The sequence below is a fragment of the Mytilinidion resinicola genome (assembly GCF_010093595.1).
Source record: "Mytilinidion resinicola strain CBS 304.34 unplaced genomic scaffold BDZ99scaffold_6, whole genome shotgun sequence".
Lineage (NCBI taxonomy): Eukaryota > Fungi > Ascomycota > Dothideomycetes > Mytilinidiales > Mytilinidiaceae > Mytilinidion > Mytilinidion resinicola.
This window is the reverse complement of record NW_022985442.1, coordinates 2,103,498-2,122,331: the sequence shown is the minus strand read 5'-3', so window position 1 is coordinate 2,122,331 and position 18,834 is coordinate 2,103,498. Positions and strand designations below refer to the sequence as shown.

Here is an 18,834-nt window from a genome sequence, read left to right as displayed (position 1 = left end):
AGGATTCATGGTTGTTACTGGGATGCCGATATGACAACGCTGCATCAGACTCACCTCCTCGTCGGAGCTAGACGGTGCTCAGTCCAGACCAGAAGAGCAATTCTTACAGCGAAGCTGCGAATCATAACGCTGACCATGCAGACAACTACATGGGCGAAGAGTATGAGGACGAGGATGAGGATGCAGACGAAGACACAATGGGATACAAGCCTCATGCTATGGGCCCTAATCCGGGCAATATGCGTCTCCCCAAACGAAAGCGAGCAGCGTGGTTGGAGTCGGACGACCAGCGGTTACTCGCGTACAGGAGAAACATGGGCATGGAGTGGAAGGAGATATTTGAACGCTTCCCAGATCGGACCCCAGGCGCAGTACAGATACGCTATCACATGCAACTAAAGAAATTTAAGCTACAAAAGAAATGATCTATCGCTACAACAACAACAACAACAACATCGATTTGGCGACGCCGCTTATACCATGTCATATCCTACGGCTATTACTCGGCCGCGTCGTATTGGACCTGCTTCTACGACTTTCGGGGCTGGTTTCGGCACGCGGCTCGATTCTCGCAGGTCCTAGGGCAATTCGTCGCGTTGTGGTCTTGATGTTAAGGGGTAACGTTGCCATGAGCGTAGACCTTAATCTCTTTTCGGACGATGTCGCGCTAATGCATCTCTATACCCTGAAAAGTATGGTGCGGATGTGAATGCAGGGCGGGAGATCTCGTGCTTCAACAAAGTCTGCCTGCGTCACTACCCGGTACGCAACCTTAATGTCCGCCATCTTCTTATGGGGTTGGGGATCAGCCCGAGGCCATCGAGCTAGCCCTCGAGCTGGTGGTTAGCGAGGCCGAAGGGGCGCAGTCATCATCGCGCTCATCTGGATCAGCGCCATCTACAGCGTCTCTTTCCAACTGCCCCGTAGAGAGTTGTTGGCACAGGTTATCGACAAGGTAGGATGCATTAATAAGTGGAATACAATTCTTTCTACTTCGGCTCGATGTCCCGGCTCCGACGTGACGGCCAGAACCTATCAAGGGCAGCAGTCTAGGTAAATGCGCTGCTCCAACCAGCAAAATCGCTCCGAATGCCTCCGTCTGACATCACTTTGTAGGTGCGGAGATTAGACTCACTTCCGGCAAACATTGCTACCCAAGCTAATACGTGCTCATTGTGGCTCGACCTTTACATGGTCCTGGTATGGGGGATTTTGGCCTTGTGGTTGGGCCATCTGCACGCTCATGTACCGATACTCCTCTAGATGCGGTGAGTAATTCGACGTAGGAGTGCCAAAGCCCAGCATCGGCATGGGCTGCTGAGCCATTGGTGGGTTTTCCATTAGGAATCTGCATATTCTAACGAGGCGAGAGCATGGCTCAGCCGCGTCTGCAGCACGGCATTCTTGTTCTCCAGCTCATTGTTTCTTTGCAAGAGCTCAGTGAGCCTTAATTCGCTGTCGGCGTCCTGGGTTATAATCCGGCGCTCTAGAGACTCGATATGGTTCTTGGTCCGCTCGCGAATGGCGCGCTGGGCTTCTCTATCGCTGGCGCGTTTGCGTTCGAGCTGGGTAGCGGTGAGGGTGGTGACGCTGCGGGTGCCAGCCCTTGAGGGCTTACGCTTCATCCCTGACATGTTGGACGGCTTCTTCGAGTTGGAGCCGGACGAGTAGCCACTGTGAGAGGGCGACTCCTCCATACTCGGCATGTCCGGCGAGGCGATGTAATTGTGCGTACTCGTGGGGCTCGTGGGGCTCATGGGGTAGCTGCTAGTTTTTTTTGCTGGAGCTCCGCAACCTGTTTCTCGAGAGATTCAACCTTGTTCTTGTTCCACTCGCGTATGGCTAGCTGAGTTTCTCTGTTGTTAGCATCAGGTAAAGTGTACACTAGGCCATATCGCACGTCATACTTACTTGTTGCTACTCCTTTCTTTAGATATTGAAGCTAGCGGGTGAGAGGGAACACTGCTTCATATACTGTTTGCTTCCTCTTGGTGTTGAGGTTGCCCCTGAAAGCACGACTGCCGTCTTTTCTGAACTGGGCGTCCATCAAGCCAAAGCCCTCCGGGCTCTTTGAGGAAAGCATCCCTGTAACTTATGCTTATCTCGTTGGATCTTATATCGAATACAGAAAGGGGAGTATGCTTTGATCAGGTCGGCAGGAGGGGGTCTATGCCACCTTGCACTTTGGGACCCGGACGCCGTTCCCATCTTGGAAATGGTGGCAGCGTGAAAGGGGCAGCTATAGTGCACACTCAACCGCTGTCATGCCGCTAATGGTGAGAGATTTCTAGTCGTAAGATTCTTGCAGCCGGGCGCCATAGCCGCATTGCTGCATCGCTGCATCGCTGCTGAGAAGGCTTGGCTGTCTCGCGAAGCCAAAAGCTTGACTATTCGAAGTAGCGAAGGATAATGTGCGCTGAAGCTAGGCACGGGCCCGCCCAACCAGCACGCTAGCCCAAAACAGCACGTTTGGCGCATTACAGCTTTGGAAGTATTCTTCTGGAAGTGATCAGACAAGCGGGATAAATAAACGGTCAAATTACTATTTTTAAACTAGTTACTATCGAGTTACCGTCTGAGCCGCCCGCTGAGATAACTCCAGGGGCTGGCCGACACTACACGATCAACTTGTTCACGACTGGAATCGACGCCTCCTTTATCCAGCGGCTACTCAAGCCCGCCAGAGCATGGAAAAATACAAGCTAGACAGGGCCTCCACCCCCAATTCCGGATCAACTGTAACTGCGAACTGTTTTCGAACTCAGCAGAGATATCCCATTACACCAGAACCGAACCCGCATTCGCCGCCCAGACCTGCGCACCAGGTGGCGCGTGATTTGAATCCTGGTGTCCGCACTCTTTACACATCCTCGGTGGGAGATCCTTATAGAATCTTGTCGTACAATAACGACCGCTGTCCATTTCGAAGTTGGGACAGCAACAGACGGAACATTTGCCGGAATAGCTTTCACAGTGCTGGATAGGCTGCGGAGCAATAAACGAATTTGATGTTGCTGACCTGCTATCCTGAAAATTCCATGTTGAAGTTGTGGGAGAATACAATGGTTGCGCCATGAAATTGGAATCTTCTGGTCTAGATGCGCATAGCAGCCTAGATAGGGTGTTGAATGATGTGATTTCCACGGATCCGTTGCTCAAGGTTTCTTGAGTCGAGACAGTGGTTTCATTCAGCCAGCGGTTCCGTGCAATTTTCTCTTCTAGCCTCGCGATCTCTTCCCGCAGCCTCGCGATCTCTTGCAGCCCCACGTTCTCTCGCAGCCTCGCGTTCTCTTGCAGCCTCGCATTCTCTTCCCGCAGCCTCGCGTTCTCTTCCCGCAGCCTCACGTTCTCTTGCGGCGGCGTATGGTGTATTTGGGAGGGCGCTTCAGTCTTGACGACTGGTGGAGTGGTTTCCATCATGGAGAAGCTGCGGACGTGTCTCACGGTTGGTAGCTCATTGGCACCCGAGCATACTACGGTGTAGGCCATTGCCGCATTTTGGGGCTCCGGTGAGTGCCACATCGTGGCTGTTCCAGAACTTGGGAGGGTGGTTGTTGTCTCTGGCGAGAGCTGGGAGTGATTGTCCCGGCCTGGGTCGGTGTTTTGGGAGTAGAGGTTGCCACTCCACGACGACAAGGCCAGGTTGGGCGGGACGTGGCTGGCAGTGGTAGCATTTGGGTTCGGGAAGGCGCCAATGGTGGCAAAAGGGCTGATGGAGCTCTTCGGTGGAGTGGGGTACTGGCAGCTGTGTTTGCCGCGCGTGCATCCGCTGCAAGGGCTCAGGCGATCGCACTTGATCTTGCGCTGCGAGCACCGCACACAGGGGCGTTTGTCCCCGCCCCTCGGCTTCGAGGCCCTGCGCGACGAACCCCACTTATGGACCTGTGTTAGATGGCGGTGCAGCAGGTCCTTGCGCTTGAAGCCGACCTGGCAGATGTGGCACACGTACTTGTTGCTCGAGTGGTTCTTGTGATGGCAGTTTAGCGACTCGACCGTCTTGTAGCCGCGACCGCACTCCTGGCAGTAGAAAAGCGGGTCGGACGACGAATGGCGGTCCATAGTCCGGGATCGCTCTCTGTGTCTCTGTGAGCTTCTGTTGACGCATCGGTTCTGCAATTGGGGAGGCCCGAGAGTATTATCGGAGGGAGGGGAAGTACCGTTTGACCAGATCTCCGTTGTTCACTAGGGTGGCTTCGTGGGATTGTCCTGTCTCCATAGTAACGGATTGAGAAATTCGAATTTTGCTGTGAAGATGTTAGGGCGAGGGAACTGAGGCTTAGAATTTCATACTTGTTTGAAGATCTCCCTATTACCCCTAAGCTATCTTCAACTTCCTAATAGTTTGGTCATGCAAGTGTAGAGAAACAGACGAGTAGAAAGACGCTAACGCAGAGAACATTTGTGACAGGATAAAACGAGCTAATGAAAGGGCCTCATAGTGCAGGATGCAGGCAAAAAAAGATCTGTCTCGCAGGAAGTGTAAGGCAAAGAGCGGCGGGTGAAAGCAAACATGTATAGTTGGGCGCAACTAGATATATCAACATGGTCGTCACTTAACGCCCTCCGTGCCGCGCATTGACTCCAAGTCTCGACTCTCCTGGGACGACGCATCTGATGCTAATGCTCACTTCTCCAACCACCATCCACCAATTTCGCCATGAATCGTATCAAGGTGGAGCTCGGCCGTATCGGAGTTCCAGCTCTCGATAATCGCCGTGAATCCAGACGTCATCCCAAGATTATGCAGAAACGACTTTTAATGGCTTACTCCGTCAGCGTGTATGAAGATCGGCCATTGAAACGCCAGCCAATAGCTTAAAATATTCACAATCTAGGATATGTCCGAGCTCAGCTGAGTGTCAGGATTTATGAGACTACACATATATGGGGCCAGCCGGGGAAGGGCGGAAGGAGTTAAGGTGTGTGGGATGGTGGCGTGGCATCTCCGTGCCTCTGAAATCCCACGATAGCTTCTAGCTGAGTACGCCAAATGTCAAGCTCGTACTGGGACAAAATTGTACAACTACGCGTAAATACATTGGCAAACCATACCTTAATGAGCCGCGAGCTGCGGTCAACATGATTCGCGGCTTTCAGTGTCCACATTGATGCCGTGATACATCTCAAAATCCACGCAAAATGAGAGATATATCTACAGAACAATTATTATCTTATACGTTTCCGGATACATTTAAATGCTTACAATTCAAATACAAAGGTTAGAATTACTCCAACCAGCCATATCGGTGAACCCAACCGTAAAAACTTTGTGATGTAATAACTCAAACGCTTCCAACCGGAAATCGAACACTCCCGACCGGAGAGGTTCATTTGGCGGTCACACTAACAGACAGATAAGCATACGATGCTGTTTAATTGAACAACGGAAAACTCACATCGTATAGGCATAGGGTCTGGTGCGCACACTGAAGCGCCACAATTATGACAGTGGCCCATTTGTTAGGGGATTCACAGGAGCCTGGCTTAAAGCCCTTGCTGAAAAAAGATGATACAAAGCCGAAGACAACGAAGAAGAAGGACACTGATGAGATGATGATAGGTTGCGGTGATCTGCTGCGTTCCGTTGTTTCGTATAATGCAGCGTATATATGACTCCCAACACAATACCCGCTGCAGAGGATCATGATAGCCCAGCCAGTGTAGCCAATAATGATGTCAATAAAATTCATTGCGTACGGGGCAGAAGCAGAAAGAAAGAGAGAGACAGGGGGTGTAGACTCGATGCAGAGCAAGAGAAGGCAAACATGCACGGTTCGTTCAATGCAGGGCTCAGCTGCAAGAGAGAAGCGGTGCAGGAAGGAGACGCAGGATGAACGAAAGCTGCAGAGGAGCCTCCAGGCAACGAGTAGAGTAGCTGTGATTGAAGGCAATCATGCATCCTCAGCCTGGCCAGGCGTAACCAGCTCTATATCACCATGTCGGTCCTCTCCGTGCGACTACGACGATGTTGGCCGTGTGCAAAGGGGCTAAAAGGAAGACAGTCGGTCCGTCGTCGGGCGCGGTGATGCTCCAGGCTGGGTTCCACGGGCAGCCACACAGCGGACGGTATTTCGATTTTGCCTCCGAGCGAGGGAAGCGCCGAGAAAGCGATCTGCTGGATTGCTCTGGAGCGGGCGCGACTGTTGAGGCGGGCGGTGGTGGAGATCGAGGGGGAAAAGAGAAGTGAAGTGCTCCGCCACTATTTGGCTAGTTTGTCATGCACTAAGTCAACCGCTGGCGAATGAACCAGGGGAGCCATTGGCGATCACTACGCCACGCTAACTCACACTGCAGCGAGTTTCGATGCCTTCAGCGCCACCATCTTCGGTGGCCCCAGGAGCATGGGCGGCATCATATCCAACAATACCGACCGTACTACCCGCGCCGCTTGCGTGTCACTTGTCGATTCGGAACACGAAAAGAGAACAGGATAAGGTGCGGGTGGGGATTCCTGGCGACGCCGTCCACAGGCATCTCTGGGGTAGCCGACGATCTTTTCATCCGGGATGAGTAAATCTGGTGCCGCCACAAGAAGGCTAGCCGATATCTGTTGAGATCACACAAGGGGTAGCCTAAGGGCCGCCCTTGTACCACATTCGACGGGCTGAATCATAGGGTTGGGCGTTCCACCGGGTATCCGTCCGCTCGGTTAAGCTGGGGCGGGGAAAGAAAAGTGGCGTTCTGCAAAGTCTTTTGGTTTTTCGTTTATCTAATCAGCAGGCGCTATGCCGTACCGGGAGTGCGACATGTCGCACTCCCAGTACGGCATAGCGTGTATAGCGGCACAACATGCGTTCCCGTGGTTCTCATCCTGCCATATCCAAAGTTCAACGCATCAGTTATGGCATAAGATGCAGACTCTATGATTTCAAAGGAGATGAGGCTCAGTGTGCTTCTGGCCTTGAGAATCAGCTACGCCAATCTGTCTCTCGCCAACCTCACTCTCCACCTCACCAGCCTAGCTCTTTGCCTCGCCAATCTATCTATTTACCTCCCTCACGTCACCAACTTGGCTCCATCTTCTGATAATTACCGAGGGATTGAAGTGGCTGACAATCTTTCACGTCCAGAATGCGCAAATCTGGTGCCACCACCAGAAGGCTGGCTGATCTCTATCGAGATATCGTAGTTCGCATAGCGTTCCGGCACTAGGTCTGGGGATGGAGAAGTGGCGGTCCAAAGAACCTACCCTGTCAGCTCGCCGGGCTCAGCTGCGGGAAGTGGGAAGCGGGAAGCTGTGTAGGAACAAGACGCAGGATGAATGAAAGCTGCAGAGGGGTCTCTAGGCAACGAGCGCAGCTGTGATTGAAGGTAAACTTGCATCCTCAGCCTAGCCAGGAGTAGCGTTCCGGCTTTCTCGAGCTGTAGCTCACCAATTACATCTCCGTGGTCCTCTTCCTCATATCCATGGCTCCAGGGCTCCAACTCCGAAAGCCATTTGAGACAATGCTAGCATTAAAGCTCGTTACCGACCCTCCCATGCAGTAACTGACCACTTACATCTCTGCCGTTATTGCCGGCTTTCATTTCATGGCTCCTGGGGCGACACCACCGAAGATGGTGGCGCTAGAGGCATCGAAACTCGCTACAGTGTGAGTTAGCGTGGCGTAGTGATCGCCAATGGCTCCCCTGGTTCATTCGCCAGCGGTTGACTTAGTGCATGACAAACTAGCCAAATAGTGGCGGAACACTTCACTTCTCCCCACGCAAACTCCCGAAAGGGGCTAGCAGGGGATTAATAGAAGTAATAAGGGGGATGTGGCTGTCTAAAGATTGTTTTTAAATGTCCTAAAGTAGTTTGGAAATACCGCCTATGCCTCTCCAACAGCAGCCTCCGCTTTCCTTGTCTCCCTGTGCGTAATCGTGCAGAGTTGGCTTCTGTTCGCCGCGAGGCGTGCGTGCGCAGATCAGAGGCTGCACCCGGTGCCCTAATACATCAATAGCGTATTCTAGACGCGAAAGATCGTCAGCCACTTCTTGTTCACAACTGGTGATTATCGGATGCTAGGGACGCCTGTGCACGACACCGTAGGATTCCTTTTCCCACAGCATGCTGGCAACCTCGAAGAGCCAAGATTTGGACGCAATAGATTTAGGGATCTGAAGTGCAGCACGAAGAGGACCGACATGGTTACGCCCGGCGAGGCTGAGCATATCACACTGTGCAAGGTGTCGAACACGCCGGACAAGGGTTGGGGGCGGAGGGGCTTTTTAAGTCCCATGGGCGCCACTAGTGGCTGCCTTACAACTGGTTCGCACGTTTGCCAACACCCAGAGCCTCGTTCTAATGTAATAAATATCCTCGGGAAGAGCAGCTCAAAGTGCAGCTTGCTCAGGCTTCACCCAGAGATCACCACGTTTCCTCTTTCGTGCCTCAGGACCCCCATCGTGCGGCTCTGCAACGTCGCGAACCATCTCCGTCCCGCACCGCCGACACCCGTTTAGGATTCCGAATGCACACCTACTCTCCAGCAACGACATACGACTGCACCGCCCAACCATATTCAACTCGCCAAAATGGCAGGTTTGCTGCAATCCGAGTCCGTCCCTGACAACGTCTCCTTCTCTTCAGCCAGTTGACAACTACAGATATACGCAAGCCCTCATGACGCAAGCGAAGGCCTCCACGGCCGCTGCCCGGAATCCCTCATGTCCCTACTGCAGTGGCAGTGTCTTCCAGAATGACGACCAGTTGTGGGATCATGTCGTCTCAGACCACTCCCCGACTCTGCTGGGCATGGGAATTGACCCTCAGAACCCTGGCCGATTTCGAAAGGTTTTGAGAGACGAAGCTGCGTAAGTTTAGCTTTTCTGCATTCCTAAATTGGATCACCGCAAGTTCTACGTTAGGACACCGCAAGCGAACCCCAGACTGACTGTTACTCAGGCGGTTATTGGCTGACCAGACTGCGCGAGAGTCGCACATATCATCCGAGGCTACTGCAGGTGCTGATTCCACGCCTGATCTAATGCAGCTGTCATTATTAGAGATGAACGGCAGGTCTCAATCACCTCCGGGGTCAATAAAGCGGCCTGCTGGCTCTAATATCCAACCATCTGAATTACAGTCACGTGTGCCAATCCGGGACACCAGGCGGACCAAGAAGGCAACTGGCTACGAGGACCCCGCCGGGCCTTACGTGGAGGACTTAGACTACTCAAGAACCCTCCCTCTCTCCATTGACGCTGATTCATCTCCCCAACCTCAGTCCAGTAAGCGTATCAATCCTTGCTACCCAAATATCATCTTAGAGTCCAATGTACGCCCGATCTCTCAAAAACAGCTAGCTTCCGAGGTTAAGTTGATATACGCGGGTCTGACCTTTTTCGAGACCAAATGCATTCACGTTGACTTGGTTCAGGCTTCTGTACTACCCGATCCTGATGGGGATTGTAATCTGATGCCTGACCACTGGCAGGCATTAATGTCTCTGCATAGGACCTTGTTGCATGAATATCATGACTTTTTCCTCGCTAGTCAGCACCCTTCTGCCTCTCCTGCACTTCGCCGTCTTGCATCTAAGTACTCAATGCCGGCAAGGATGTGGAAGCACGGTATCCACTCTTTCCTTAAGATATTACAACGCCGGCTGCCAGAGTCCTTAGACTATATGCTAGCTTTCATCTATCTAGCCTACCAGATGATGTCTCTGCTCTACGAAACCGTGCCCACGTTTAAAGACACCTAGATCGAGTCTCTAGGAGATCTTAGTCGGTACCGCTTAGCCATTGCGGACGAGGATTTGCAAGATCGTGAGACGTGGGCCGGAGTTGCACACTTCTGGTATAGCATGGCCGCTGATAAGAGTCCATACGTTGGTCGTCTATATCACCACCTTGCCATCCTCGCTCACCCGAATGCGCTACAGCAGCTCTACTACTATTCCCGTTCTCTCACGTGTGTCGTTCCTTTCATAAGCGCTCGGGAGTCAATTCTTACGTTGCTTGATCCTGTTCTTGGACGTTCCAGTGCCTCATACACGCATTCGCTGCCCATTGATACCAGCTTTATCAGGGTTCACGGTATTCTCTTTTGGAAGTTGTCGACTGACGCCTTTGAAGAGTCTAAGGATGCTTTCCTAGGCCAGCTAGACAACCATATTGGGCGAGTAACGGCAAAGTGGAACGAGCAGGGTGTTTTCATTGCTGTTACCAATATCGCTGGTTTCTTTGACTACGGCTCTCAAGACTCACCTTTAAGACTGATTTATCAGTCATACGCTGAGAAGATTGCCCACAAATCTCAGAGACCGTCCAGTCCTTCGGAACAAGACTCCTTAAGTCGCTCGCCATCTTCTTCTTCTGTAGGACCAAGACAACTCAGCTCGGACGAAACCTCGTCGCAACTGGCCAAATTGTCTCACGATGTCGCCTTTCAGTCCGCCTGTCGTCTTACATTCTCCACCTTTGCTCTTGTTCTTGGGCGTATTGGGGATAAGAATGTTCTTCCGCATGTTCACGTCCTCCTTGCATTCCTTTCCAGTCTCTCTACGCTTTCCAGTCTCTCTACGATTCCATCCATCTCGGCCCTAGCCGACAACGCTCCTTGGGACAAAGTCGTTACCTTTCTTAACACGTTATCGAAGTCCGAAGAGCCACTTGTTAATGACGATCTTTTCCCTTCAACGGATAAAAGCGACAACGTGCCTCTGCCCGAGGATTACCTTATACGTGGGCAGGTGTGGAGCCAATGGTATTTCCCAGAGAGCTGGTTTGGTGGTGAACATGATGAGGAAAAACGTTCCCTTGAGCTCGCTTCAACGACAAAGGACAGAACCGAGCGGATCCTACGCCTTGGTCACCAAATTGCAAATGTGAGTTGAAAATTTGTCCGCACCACCCGTTGTTGCTTTTACTAAGTCTTAAGTAGCTTAAGCGCTGGATACGTTACGACCGATCTTCTAATATATGGTCTACGTCTTCTGCCTTCTCACAAGTCGCGCCAGGACACAAATCTAGTGAATATGTCCCTCAACTCACACATACGTTACTGGTCGACGACATGGACAGAGATCGGCTAGCATAGATTTCTTTGAATATATCTTATAACTTTAGCGATGATTCGCCAGAGGTGAGGGAGATTCAAGCCAAGGAGGAAAAGCTTAAGCTTGTAGAAATACAAAACAAGAACCTCCATGAGGGCTTTAAGGAGGAGAGGAAGAAGAGGCAGAGGCAACAGCCCCCTTTCAAGGCTCTGGCACGTGCAGAAGATGGATTTGCAGTTGTGTATAGCCCCAATAAGGTGCAGCAGGCACGTGACCTTCAAAAGAAAGAGGAGGAAGAGAAGCAACGTATTTTAAATGCTAAGGATGCAAAGCTTCAAAAAGCTATACAGAAGGAGGAAAAAGAGGCAGAGAGGCAGCTGCTAGGAGAGAGCCGAGCACAGAAGCTATTCACAGCTACATCTACAGCTTCAAAAAGCGAAATTTGGTTGTGATAGATGATGAGGAGGATGATGATGCACCGGAGCCTTCGGGCCGAGCTACACGTGTACGGAGGCGCCCCAAGGCACTTGACGACTATGAGGTTGTGATAGAGTGAAAGAGCGGGTTCAGTTACCTCACCTCCAAGCTCGTAGACTTGTATAGAGAGTTGTGTTGTGTTGAAAAGCTTCATTGTGTATTGTACGTGATTTTTGGTGATGCGTGCACGAGCCTGTCGCGTGCACGAGCCGGTGGCCTCTTCTATTGGGAAATAAGCACGGGCCACAGGGCTTCGGGGGCAGCATTGTGGCCCGTGCTAGAGCCTCTACTCCACTAGCACCTCGACATGTCGAACCAAATCCACTTGAAAACACATTTGAATGAGCTCGACATCTTCAACAAAGTCAGCGCCTAACAAAAACAACGAAACCAGCGTGGCCTAGCTCGCAAGTGACTGAGAAAACGTGAACGTGAGTAGGAAAGACTCGCAAGCGCATTACCAGGCAACCTTCTCCCGCACTAAGCAGCGTAAGAGCCTCATGCCGACTAGATGCACACTTGCTTCACGGCGCTAGCGTGGTGCGTGAGCCTCCTGATGCCATTATCAACGCCATCACTCCGCGAACGTGTCCGATAATCTATAACTTCAACTCGAGCCTATTGCTAGGAAATGTCTACACTCGGCATAGATATTGGAACAAGGGGTCTGTAACCGCCCTGGTTTTAAATACCACAGTGTCACAACTACGCGCGTTATTAAAGAGCTAGTCTCCGGGAACAAGTATGATTACGCCATCATCCTTATACCGCTACTCTTCTTCGACCACTTCGACGGACCATCAATCCATCAAGCTATTAGCCGAAGAGGCACGAACTACGTATACAGCACATGAAAATTTCAGCAACACTCTCTTAATGGCGGCCAGGTTGGGTCTATTATTACTTCGAGGCAAATTATATGAATGGCTGATGCGAGTCCCTTCCTCTTCACGTTGCAGCTAGCAGCTCGATCAAAAGTTCACGCGTGAGACTTCTTCGCAGGACCTAGCTATCTTCTGCTGAACCTCTGTGTAAGAGAGTTTTCGCAATTAAGAGGAAATAGCAGCTTCGTTCAAATCCGAATGCTAGCACTTAAGTACTCCCAATCTCCTTAAATTCAGGTCCATATCTCTAGGAGACTATATTAGATACCATAGAAACTTATTACCAACTTATTATGTGTAAATAGAAATTCTTCCAAGAACGATTAAAAGTTAAGAATCATGCTCACAATTAATGATCCAGATCCTGTCACTCCAAAAGCCCGGCATATCGCTTCGAAAGCCGATTACAACCCTTTTAGGCGACAGCGCAAGCCTTCAGATGCGGAGGAAGGGCGCTCCACCACTGCACCTCCCGTGTCGGCACTCAGCACAAATGTCTCTCCAGAGACTGATCACAATCAACCAGACACGTCTGCGAGGCTCAAAGAAGCATTAGATCAGAACATTCCGGCCACGCAACAGTTCCGCGCTGTCTTATTCGGGTCCTGGATTAATATGCTTCTTATTCTAGTTCCTATTGGCTTTGCAGTCAACTATTCGCACATAAATAGTATAGCTGTATTTATCATTAACTTTGTTGCTATTCTTCCTCTTGCAGCTATGCTTAGCTACGCAACAGAGGAACTTGCACTCCGCACTGGTGAAACCCTTGGTGGTCTTTTAAATGCATCTTTTGGGTACGTATCTCAACCGCATAGGCCTATGTTGCTAACTGTGATTGCAGTAATGCTGTTGAATTAATTGTCTCTATCCAAGCGTTGTTTAAAAATAAGATTTTAATTGTCAAGACCTCGTTGATCGGAAGTATGCTTTCAAACCTACTTCTGGTACTTGGAATGTGCTTCTTCTTTGGAGGTATTAGCCGATTAGAGCAGTTTTTCAACTTAACTCTCGCCCAGACTGCTACAAGTCTCTTGGCTATTTGTATTAGCGGTCTAATTATCCCAACTGTGTTCCACTATATGCTTTTAGGTAAGTAAATAAGTTCTTTATTCGTAGAGGTATTAACATAAACTCTAGTAGAGGACACTAACGCCAATTTCTTGAAGAACCAGGAGCTTTCCCATGGAACAGCCCTCATCATGTTAATCATCTACTTTTGCTACCTCTTCTTTCAGCTTAAATCGCATGCTATGATGTACAAGGAACCAAGCAAGAGAGTCGAAAAAAGAAATGGCAACCTAGACAAGGGCACTAGTAGTCGCACAATCGTAAAAATTGGCGCCATTACTGCTGCTTCTGCTGTTGGTACTGCCCAGATCAACTTCACACGCGAGGAGGATATCGAAGAGTCCCAGTTAACCCTGTCGGGTGCGCTCATCCCTTTGGGGATCTCGACCACATTGATTGCATTCTGCTCAGAGTTCATGGTCAACAGTATTCAGAGCATAACAGAAGGTGACAAAGTCTCCGCTGTTTTTGTTGGTCTTATCCTAATCCCGATCGTCGGCAATGCTGCCGAGCACGCAACTGCAGTTACTATGGCGATTAAAGATCAAATGGATCTTGCTATTAGTGTTGCCGTCGGGTCCAGTATGCAGATCGCCTTATTTATTCTTCCGCTTATCGTAATTGTGGGGTGGGTTGCCGGTAAAGAGTGCATGATGTTGTACTTTAATGCTTTCCAAATTGCTATACTCTTTATGACAATACTACTTGTGAATTAACTTATCCAGGACGGTAAATCTCGTAAGTATACCGCCTTTCTAGAATTATACTCTACTAACATTAGCTAGATTGGCTTAAAGGCGCTCTGCTTATAGCGTTGTATATTATTATCGCCATTGCTGCTTGGCTCTATCCCAGTGACTACACATCCGAGACAAGGTGTGGATAAGAAACAGGTTAGACGTTGTCGGAAGCCTCCACCAATTGACGTTCAGTCGTAAGACTTCGAAGCGATGACAGATTTCGAAAGGCTAAACTCTTAAATAATAAGATTGCGGTTTTCATTTAGTACGGATTATTGCACGGAGTACGGTTGTGGCCTAGAAACTCTTTGCCTAGAAGCGACAGGTATCAAATGGTGGCACGGTGGAGCATGCGAGGAGGCGACGTTCGTGTGGTGGTGTCGCGTGTCGCGCGAGCCGTGAGTTGCAATAAAGTTTTTTGGTGTGAATTTACCGCCCAACTTCAATCCCTGACACATTGCACGTGATATACTGGCGAGAACGAGGCTTACCAAGGGCCACCGCCTACGCACCTGCCGGATTGTCGCTTCCAGAACTCGTGTCCTTCTACTTACACTTTAAAAGCCTAAGTTAATTAGCTTTTTGTTCCCTAGCACATCAGACGAAGTAGGCAGGCACCAAGGGCTTTGCGCTTCATGTCGATCTAATCAATCTCTTGATGGTAGAATCTTCCTGACTCACGATCCTTCGCTCTCACGATCCTCTCGTATAGTCTTCTTGTTTGCACAATTTCTACGCCTAGAGCTTGAAACCTCACAATGCTGGCCTTCACCCTTGCACCCGGCGCAAGGCCCGGTAGGTCCAATAATATATTTTACTTTTCGCTCCCGGCAAATATTACAGGCAATTTTGGCTCGTGCCCCTCGTGCCCCTCTACTACGTCGCGGCTTCCCTACAACAGGAAGCTTCTTAATACTCTCCTCTTTTATCCCCGTGGATTGGCCTCGAGAAGTATTCTGCTCAATGCAGAAGCCATTCGCCCGGTTCTCGTTGACTACGTCCTTGGCGGCGTTTAGGGCTTTCTGTGCGTCGTTTAAGGACTCTTGTGCGGCATTTACGGCCTTCTGTGCGGCATTTACGATCTCTTCTATCAGTCGAACACTCATTTTGTGTTCGACTATTTGAAAAGGTTGGAGGATTTGTGCTTGGTTGGAGTCGTCAATTGGAAAAGAAGCGCTGCCGGTGCTATTAACTGCCCACATGTTAGTATATGTTATCACAGCCACAGTGACATCTTACCTAGATTTCCGTTCAATTCAGCCTTGAATTGGCGAACCTGGCTGTCCAATGGTTCAAAGCCCTCTTCAGGCATTACATATTCCTCTTGTTGTGCGGGACTCCAATCGAGGGACATATTCAAGGAATATTGGATTGTTGCCGTGGATTGGGTGTGATTTGACTCGACCGATAACGACTGATGCTGGTCAATGGTATGCGAGCATGTACACCACATCAGTGGTTCTCCATAGAATTCCGTGTTCATATAATCATGAACACTGTAATCGAATTCGAGACACGAACAGATGGAACATTTCGCGGTTGACATCCCATGCAATGGACCATTGTAGGGTTCAGCGGATATAGTATTCTTCTACTAAGGAGGTCGTATGGCTTGGAAGAATGGTAGTCGGCTGAAACGAGTTCGAGGGCGAGTTCGTCACTGCCTTCTCGGAGGCATCATATGCTCTTGTGTTCGTAATCGGGATAGGTTCCGTTGCCAGATTCGAGCGTGGGACGCAACAGGATAATTGAAAAGTTCAGAGGAGCGCAATTATGCAAGGGAGGCTCCAGGCGGCGGGAAGCTGGAGTGACAAGAATTGCAGCCCTATATTTATGGTAAACGTCCGATATCAGACACAGGGTGTGACCTTATCGTACTACTGACGCGCGAGGTGGTGTCTCCTTTGATACGTCAAGAACACCACCTAGGTTTTGGTCACCGCCGCCGCCCGACACTGTCCGGAGACCTGAATGCGGCAAATGTTGTTGTGAGTAGGTTAGAGGCTCTTGGTGATACGCGTTCATGTTGGCATCAGTTTAAGGGAAATGACTAGAAGGGACAGAATTGTGTAGGAAGGCAACCGGTGAGAGAGCGGTAAGGCAACGAGTTGGAGGATCTCTTAACTGCGTTGGGCAATATGGTTGACGCGGCGTAGGTTGCAGGCTGAGGCAGGCAAACTTGCAGACACCCAAAAGGAAAGCCTAGGGCGTGTTGATAAGCAGTTGCTGGAGGAGAAGATTATGGAATTGAAGTTGACCTCCTTAACTGGCACATGACACAAGTCGTGCGGAAGGTCCATGGTTAGTTTTGGTATTATAACAGTCACTACACCGGTACTAAATTAGGTTCTAGGGGCAAGAACGGCATCACACGAGGAAGCGAGCAAGCCAGCTGATCGACCCCACGAGCAGCAGCTTCAAATATGCCATATGATCCCGTAAGAAAAAAAAGCCGATGCAAACTCCTACTGAAGGCCAGCGATGGATTGATAGAGTTAAAAAGGGGATATAGCTGTTCAAAGACGGTTTTAGATGCCCCAAGTAAATCGAGAAAAAAACGCTTATTTCTCTCACCTGTGCATAAATATCCAGATTTGGCCGCGATTATGCTCACAACCAGGCACCCTCTCATATTAACATCTCATCTGGGATGGATTCGGTTTAGCGTCTGGCCAACTTTGACTCTGCCGCCTATCACTCACTGCCCCTTCGCAGCGGGGACCAGTCACCTCCTCACTTCCTCACCTTCCTCCCCCCCAAACCCGCCCTTCAATCCTCTTGCGCCTTCTCGTCAAAAGACCTCCGTCACGCCTCCTGTCTGTAGCGATGAAACTCTACCCCTGGAACCCATCATCGAGAAACAGAATCGAAGACCGAGAGAAATACAAGAATGACTTATTAAGGGCTGCACTCAAGTACGGCGGCTGTACTGAATATGTTTACATCATGCCCTCCGAGCCTGCTAGTGGAGATTCGGAGGATAGCTTTTTCAACAAGGCGTTTGAAAACGCGTTGTCAAAAAGCTGGGAGTCCATCCTTGTTGACTTATCAGTTGATCGCACCCTTTATCTCAACGACACGTGCAATGATTTACATGTGGTAGGCATTGATCATGCAGTGATATTCTCAATTACTGATTGAAAATTCAGTTTCTTGGAAAGAACTACTACCACCAAGACTTGCTTGGGCGCAAGAATCATCTGCAGCAGACGCTATTGCAGGTGACCATGAAGGAGCCAACCCCAGATATAGATGAGATGAAACAGCGGAGATTGCTTGCTATCAAAAATGGCAAGCAGCAGAGAAACTAGAGCTCAGCGAGCAGCGAATCGCTTCCGATCGTATCAAAAACACGGACCATCGTTTTTCTTGGAGCTCTCCGACCCTCTTCCTGAAATCAGAAACTGCTCTCTCCACCAAACACTCCTTATCGTTCAGAGAAAGTAGAATTATATCCCCGTCCAGATCCATCACTCCCCGCTCATACATCAAGACTGGATTGTGTCTGCGCGTAGTAATACCGAGATGTTCATTTGTAGGCGTCTTTTGTACCAGCGAAATACCGTAGGAGGAGAATTTGTAGTAGTAGACGTGGCCGTAGCGGCAGCTCTCAGTCGCCTTTCCCATCACACTCTCCCACCCTAAATTTGTCCTTCCCCTGCTATCAGAATCCGATGTAGACCAGAATAGCCATTAGAGGGCTCACATCTGTCCACTCCCATCTCATTTCCTGCAGAATCACCGCAGCTCCGTTGAGCTCCTCCAGTTGGTGTTCGGGCGTTTCCCAAGACCGGTGTTTGGTAATGCGAACAGTATTGTTATTGTCATCTCTATCGTCGCTGTACGAGGTGTTGCTGGTGCAGGGCGATACCGATCTTCGTGAGGATGACGGGGTTTGAGATCGTCCCCCTGACGTCGAACTTGGATTTGACGTTAGTCTTTGGCTGATACAGAATATTTCATCTTTACCTAGAGCTCATGGCTTCGTGCTCAAGGAACACGGAGGCTTGTTACAAGGGTTCTGTGCCTGGAAGAGAGGTTGTGCCATGTTGGAAAGCTGGGGTTTATCTGAAGGAGTCTCTGCGGGCGAGGATATGCAGGAGCAAGAAAGCCACTTGCACAGATATTGTCCGAGCATTACCGCCCGCATTGTATGCACAGATATCTTCCAGTGATCGCTCTCCACCGCCCGGCGGCTATCATCCACACTTTACCGCTCTCCAGCCTCCGGGGATAGTCAGAGCAGCCGACGCCACTTGTTGGTACATCCTGGCGCTTCACATCGTTCGATATCATGCTTGTTGATAGAGCCTGATGATTTCATTTGACCACATGCACAGAACTCATGCGGGTCCCCCGCCACCATGCTGCAGCCATCACTTGCAGTTCTAAGGTTCTGTATGGTCATCAACTTTCGGTGGCTTTCCACAGGCCCGTGCAATGGCGTTTATGGCATCGACACGGTGCTCGAAGAAGAGGAGCTTAATTGGCTTGGAATATGATATATCACAGACACTCGCCGCTCGCCCACGGTTATCCATCAGCACGATGTGTGATTATACTCAGGTTCACTCAGGTTGCAGCACTACAACCTAGGATCAACAACTCATATGCCAGAAAGCTACTCTCCGAACATCAGCTGTAGAGAACCCAGCTGAAATCTCAGCTGTAGAGAAC

General features: G+C 50.1%; 7 protein-coding genes across 7 annotated transcripts; 2 read left to right on the top strand and 5 right to left on the bottom strand.

The window, feature by feature from the left end:
• Positions 1-1,114: 1,114 nt before the first annotated feature.
• BDZ99DRAFT_461402 (uncharacterized protein) lies at positions 1,115-1,377 on the bottom strand. Its single transcript, XM_033719612.1, has one exon. It carries the CDS (start codon positions 1,324-1,326, stop codon positions 1,171-1,173), a length of 156 nt encoding a protein of 51 aa, XP_033579736.1. The 5' UTR covers positions 1,327-1,377; the 3' UTR covers positions 1,115-1,170.
• BDZ99DRAFT_383396 (uncharacterized protein) lies at positions 1,341-1,625 on the bottom strand (the record flags this gene model as incomplete). The annotated part of the gene is made up of 1 exon (XM_033715327.1): positions 1,341-1,625. The coding sequence occupies one exon, from the start codon at positions 1,623-1,625 to the stop codon at positions 1,341-1,343; it is 285 nt and encodes a 94-aa protein (XP_033579735.1).
• A 906-nt stretch (positions 1,626-2,531) lies between these two features.
• On the bottom strand, positions 2,532-4,216 carry BDZ99DRAFT_569382 (uncharacterized protein; the record flags this gene model as incomplete). Its single annotated transcript, XM_033727872.1, has 2 exons — positions 2,532-4,075; positions 4,158-4,216. The coding sequence occupies 2 exons, from the start codon at positions 4,214-4,216 to the stop codon at positions 2,779-2,781; spliced, it is 1,356 nt and encodes a 451-aa protein (XP_033579734.1). The 3' UTR covers positions 2,532-2,778.
• Positions 4,217-4,914: 698 nt separating this feature from the next.
• Positions 4,915-5,690, bottom strand: BDZ99DRAFT_497100 (uncharacterized protein; the record flags this gene model as incomplete). Its single annotated transcript, XM_033723488.1, has 4 exons — positions 4,915-5,004; positions 5,053-5,152; positions 5,204-5,343; positions 5,397-5,690. The coding sequence occupies 4 exons, from the start codon at positions 5,688-5,690 to the stop codon at positions 4,915-4,917; spliced, it is 624 nt and encodes a 207-aa protein (XP_033579733.1).
• Positions 5,691-8,605: 2,915 nt separating this feature from the next.
• BDZ99DRAFT_497099 (uncharacterized protein) lies at positions 8,606-11,451 on the top strand (the record flags this gene model as incomplete). Its single annotated transcript, XM_033723487.1, has 5 exons — positions 8,606-8,796; positions 8,888-9,213; positions 9,253-9,555; positions 9,703-10,814; positions 11,072-11,451. The coding sequence occupies 5 exons, from the start codon at positions 8,606-8,608 to the stop codon at positions 11,435-11,437; spliced, it is 2,298 nt and encodes a 765-aa protein (XP_033579732.1). The 3' UTR covers positions 11,438-11,451.
• Positions 11,452-12,206: 755 nt separating this feature from the next.
• BDZ99DRAFT_559152 (calcium/proton exchanger) lies at positions 12,207-14,534 on the top strand (the record flags this gene model as incomplete). Its single annotated transcript, XM_033727249.1, has 4 exons — positions 12,207-12,354; positions 12,852-13,143; positions 13,191-13,438; positions 13,487-14,534. The coding sequence occupies 4 exons, from the start codon at positions 12,207-12,209 to the stop codon at positions 14,131-14,133; spliced, it is 1,335 nt and encodes a 444-aa protein (XP_033579731.1). The 3' UTR covers positions 14,134-14,534.
• A 127-nt stretch (positions 14,535-14,661) lies between these two features.
• On the bottom strand, positions 14,662-15,511 carry BDZ99DRAFT_474877 (uncharacterized protein; the record flags this gene model as incomplete). The annotated part of the gene is made up of 4 exons (XM_033721938.1): positions 14,662-14,669; positions 14,712-14,722; positions 14,839-15,349; positions 15,397-15,511. 4 exons carry the CDS (start codon positions 15,509-15,511, stop codon positions 14,662-14,664), a joined length of 645 nt encoding a protein of 214 aa, XP_033579730.1.
• Positions 15,512-18,834: the final 3,323 nt, after the last annotated feature.

Coding starts and splice junctions, on each gene's coding strand:
- BDZ99DRAFT_461402 (XM_033719612.1), bottom strand. CDS start 1,326: ATGGCTCAGCAGCCCATGCCGATGCTGGGCTTTGGCACTCCTACGTCG.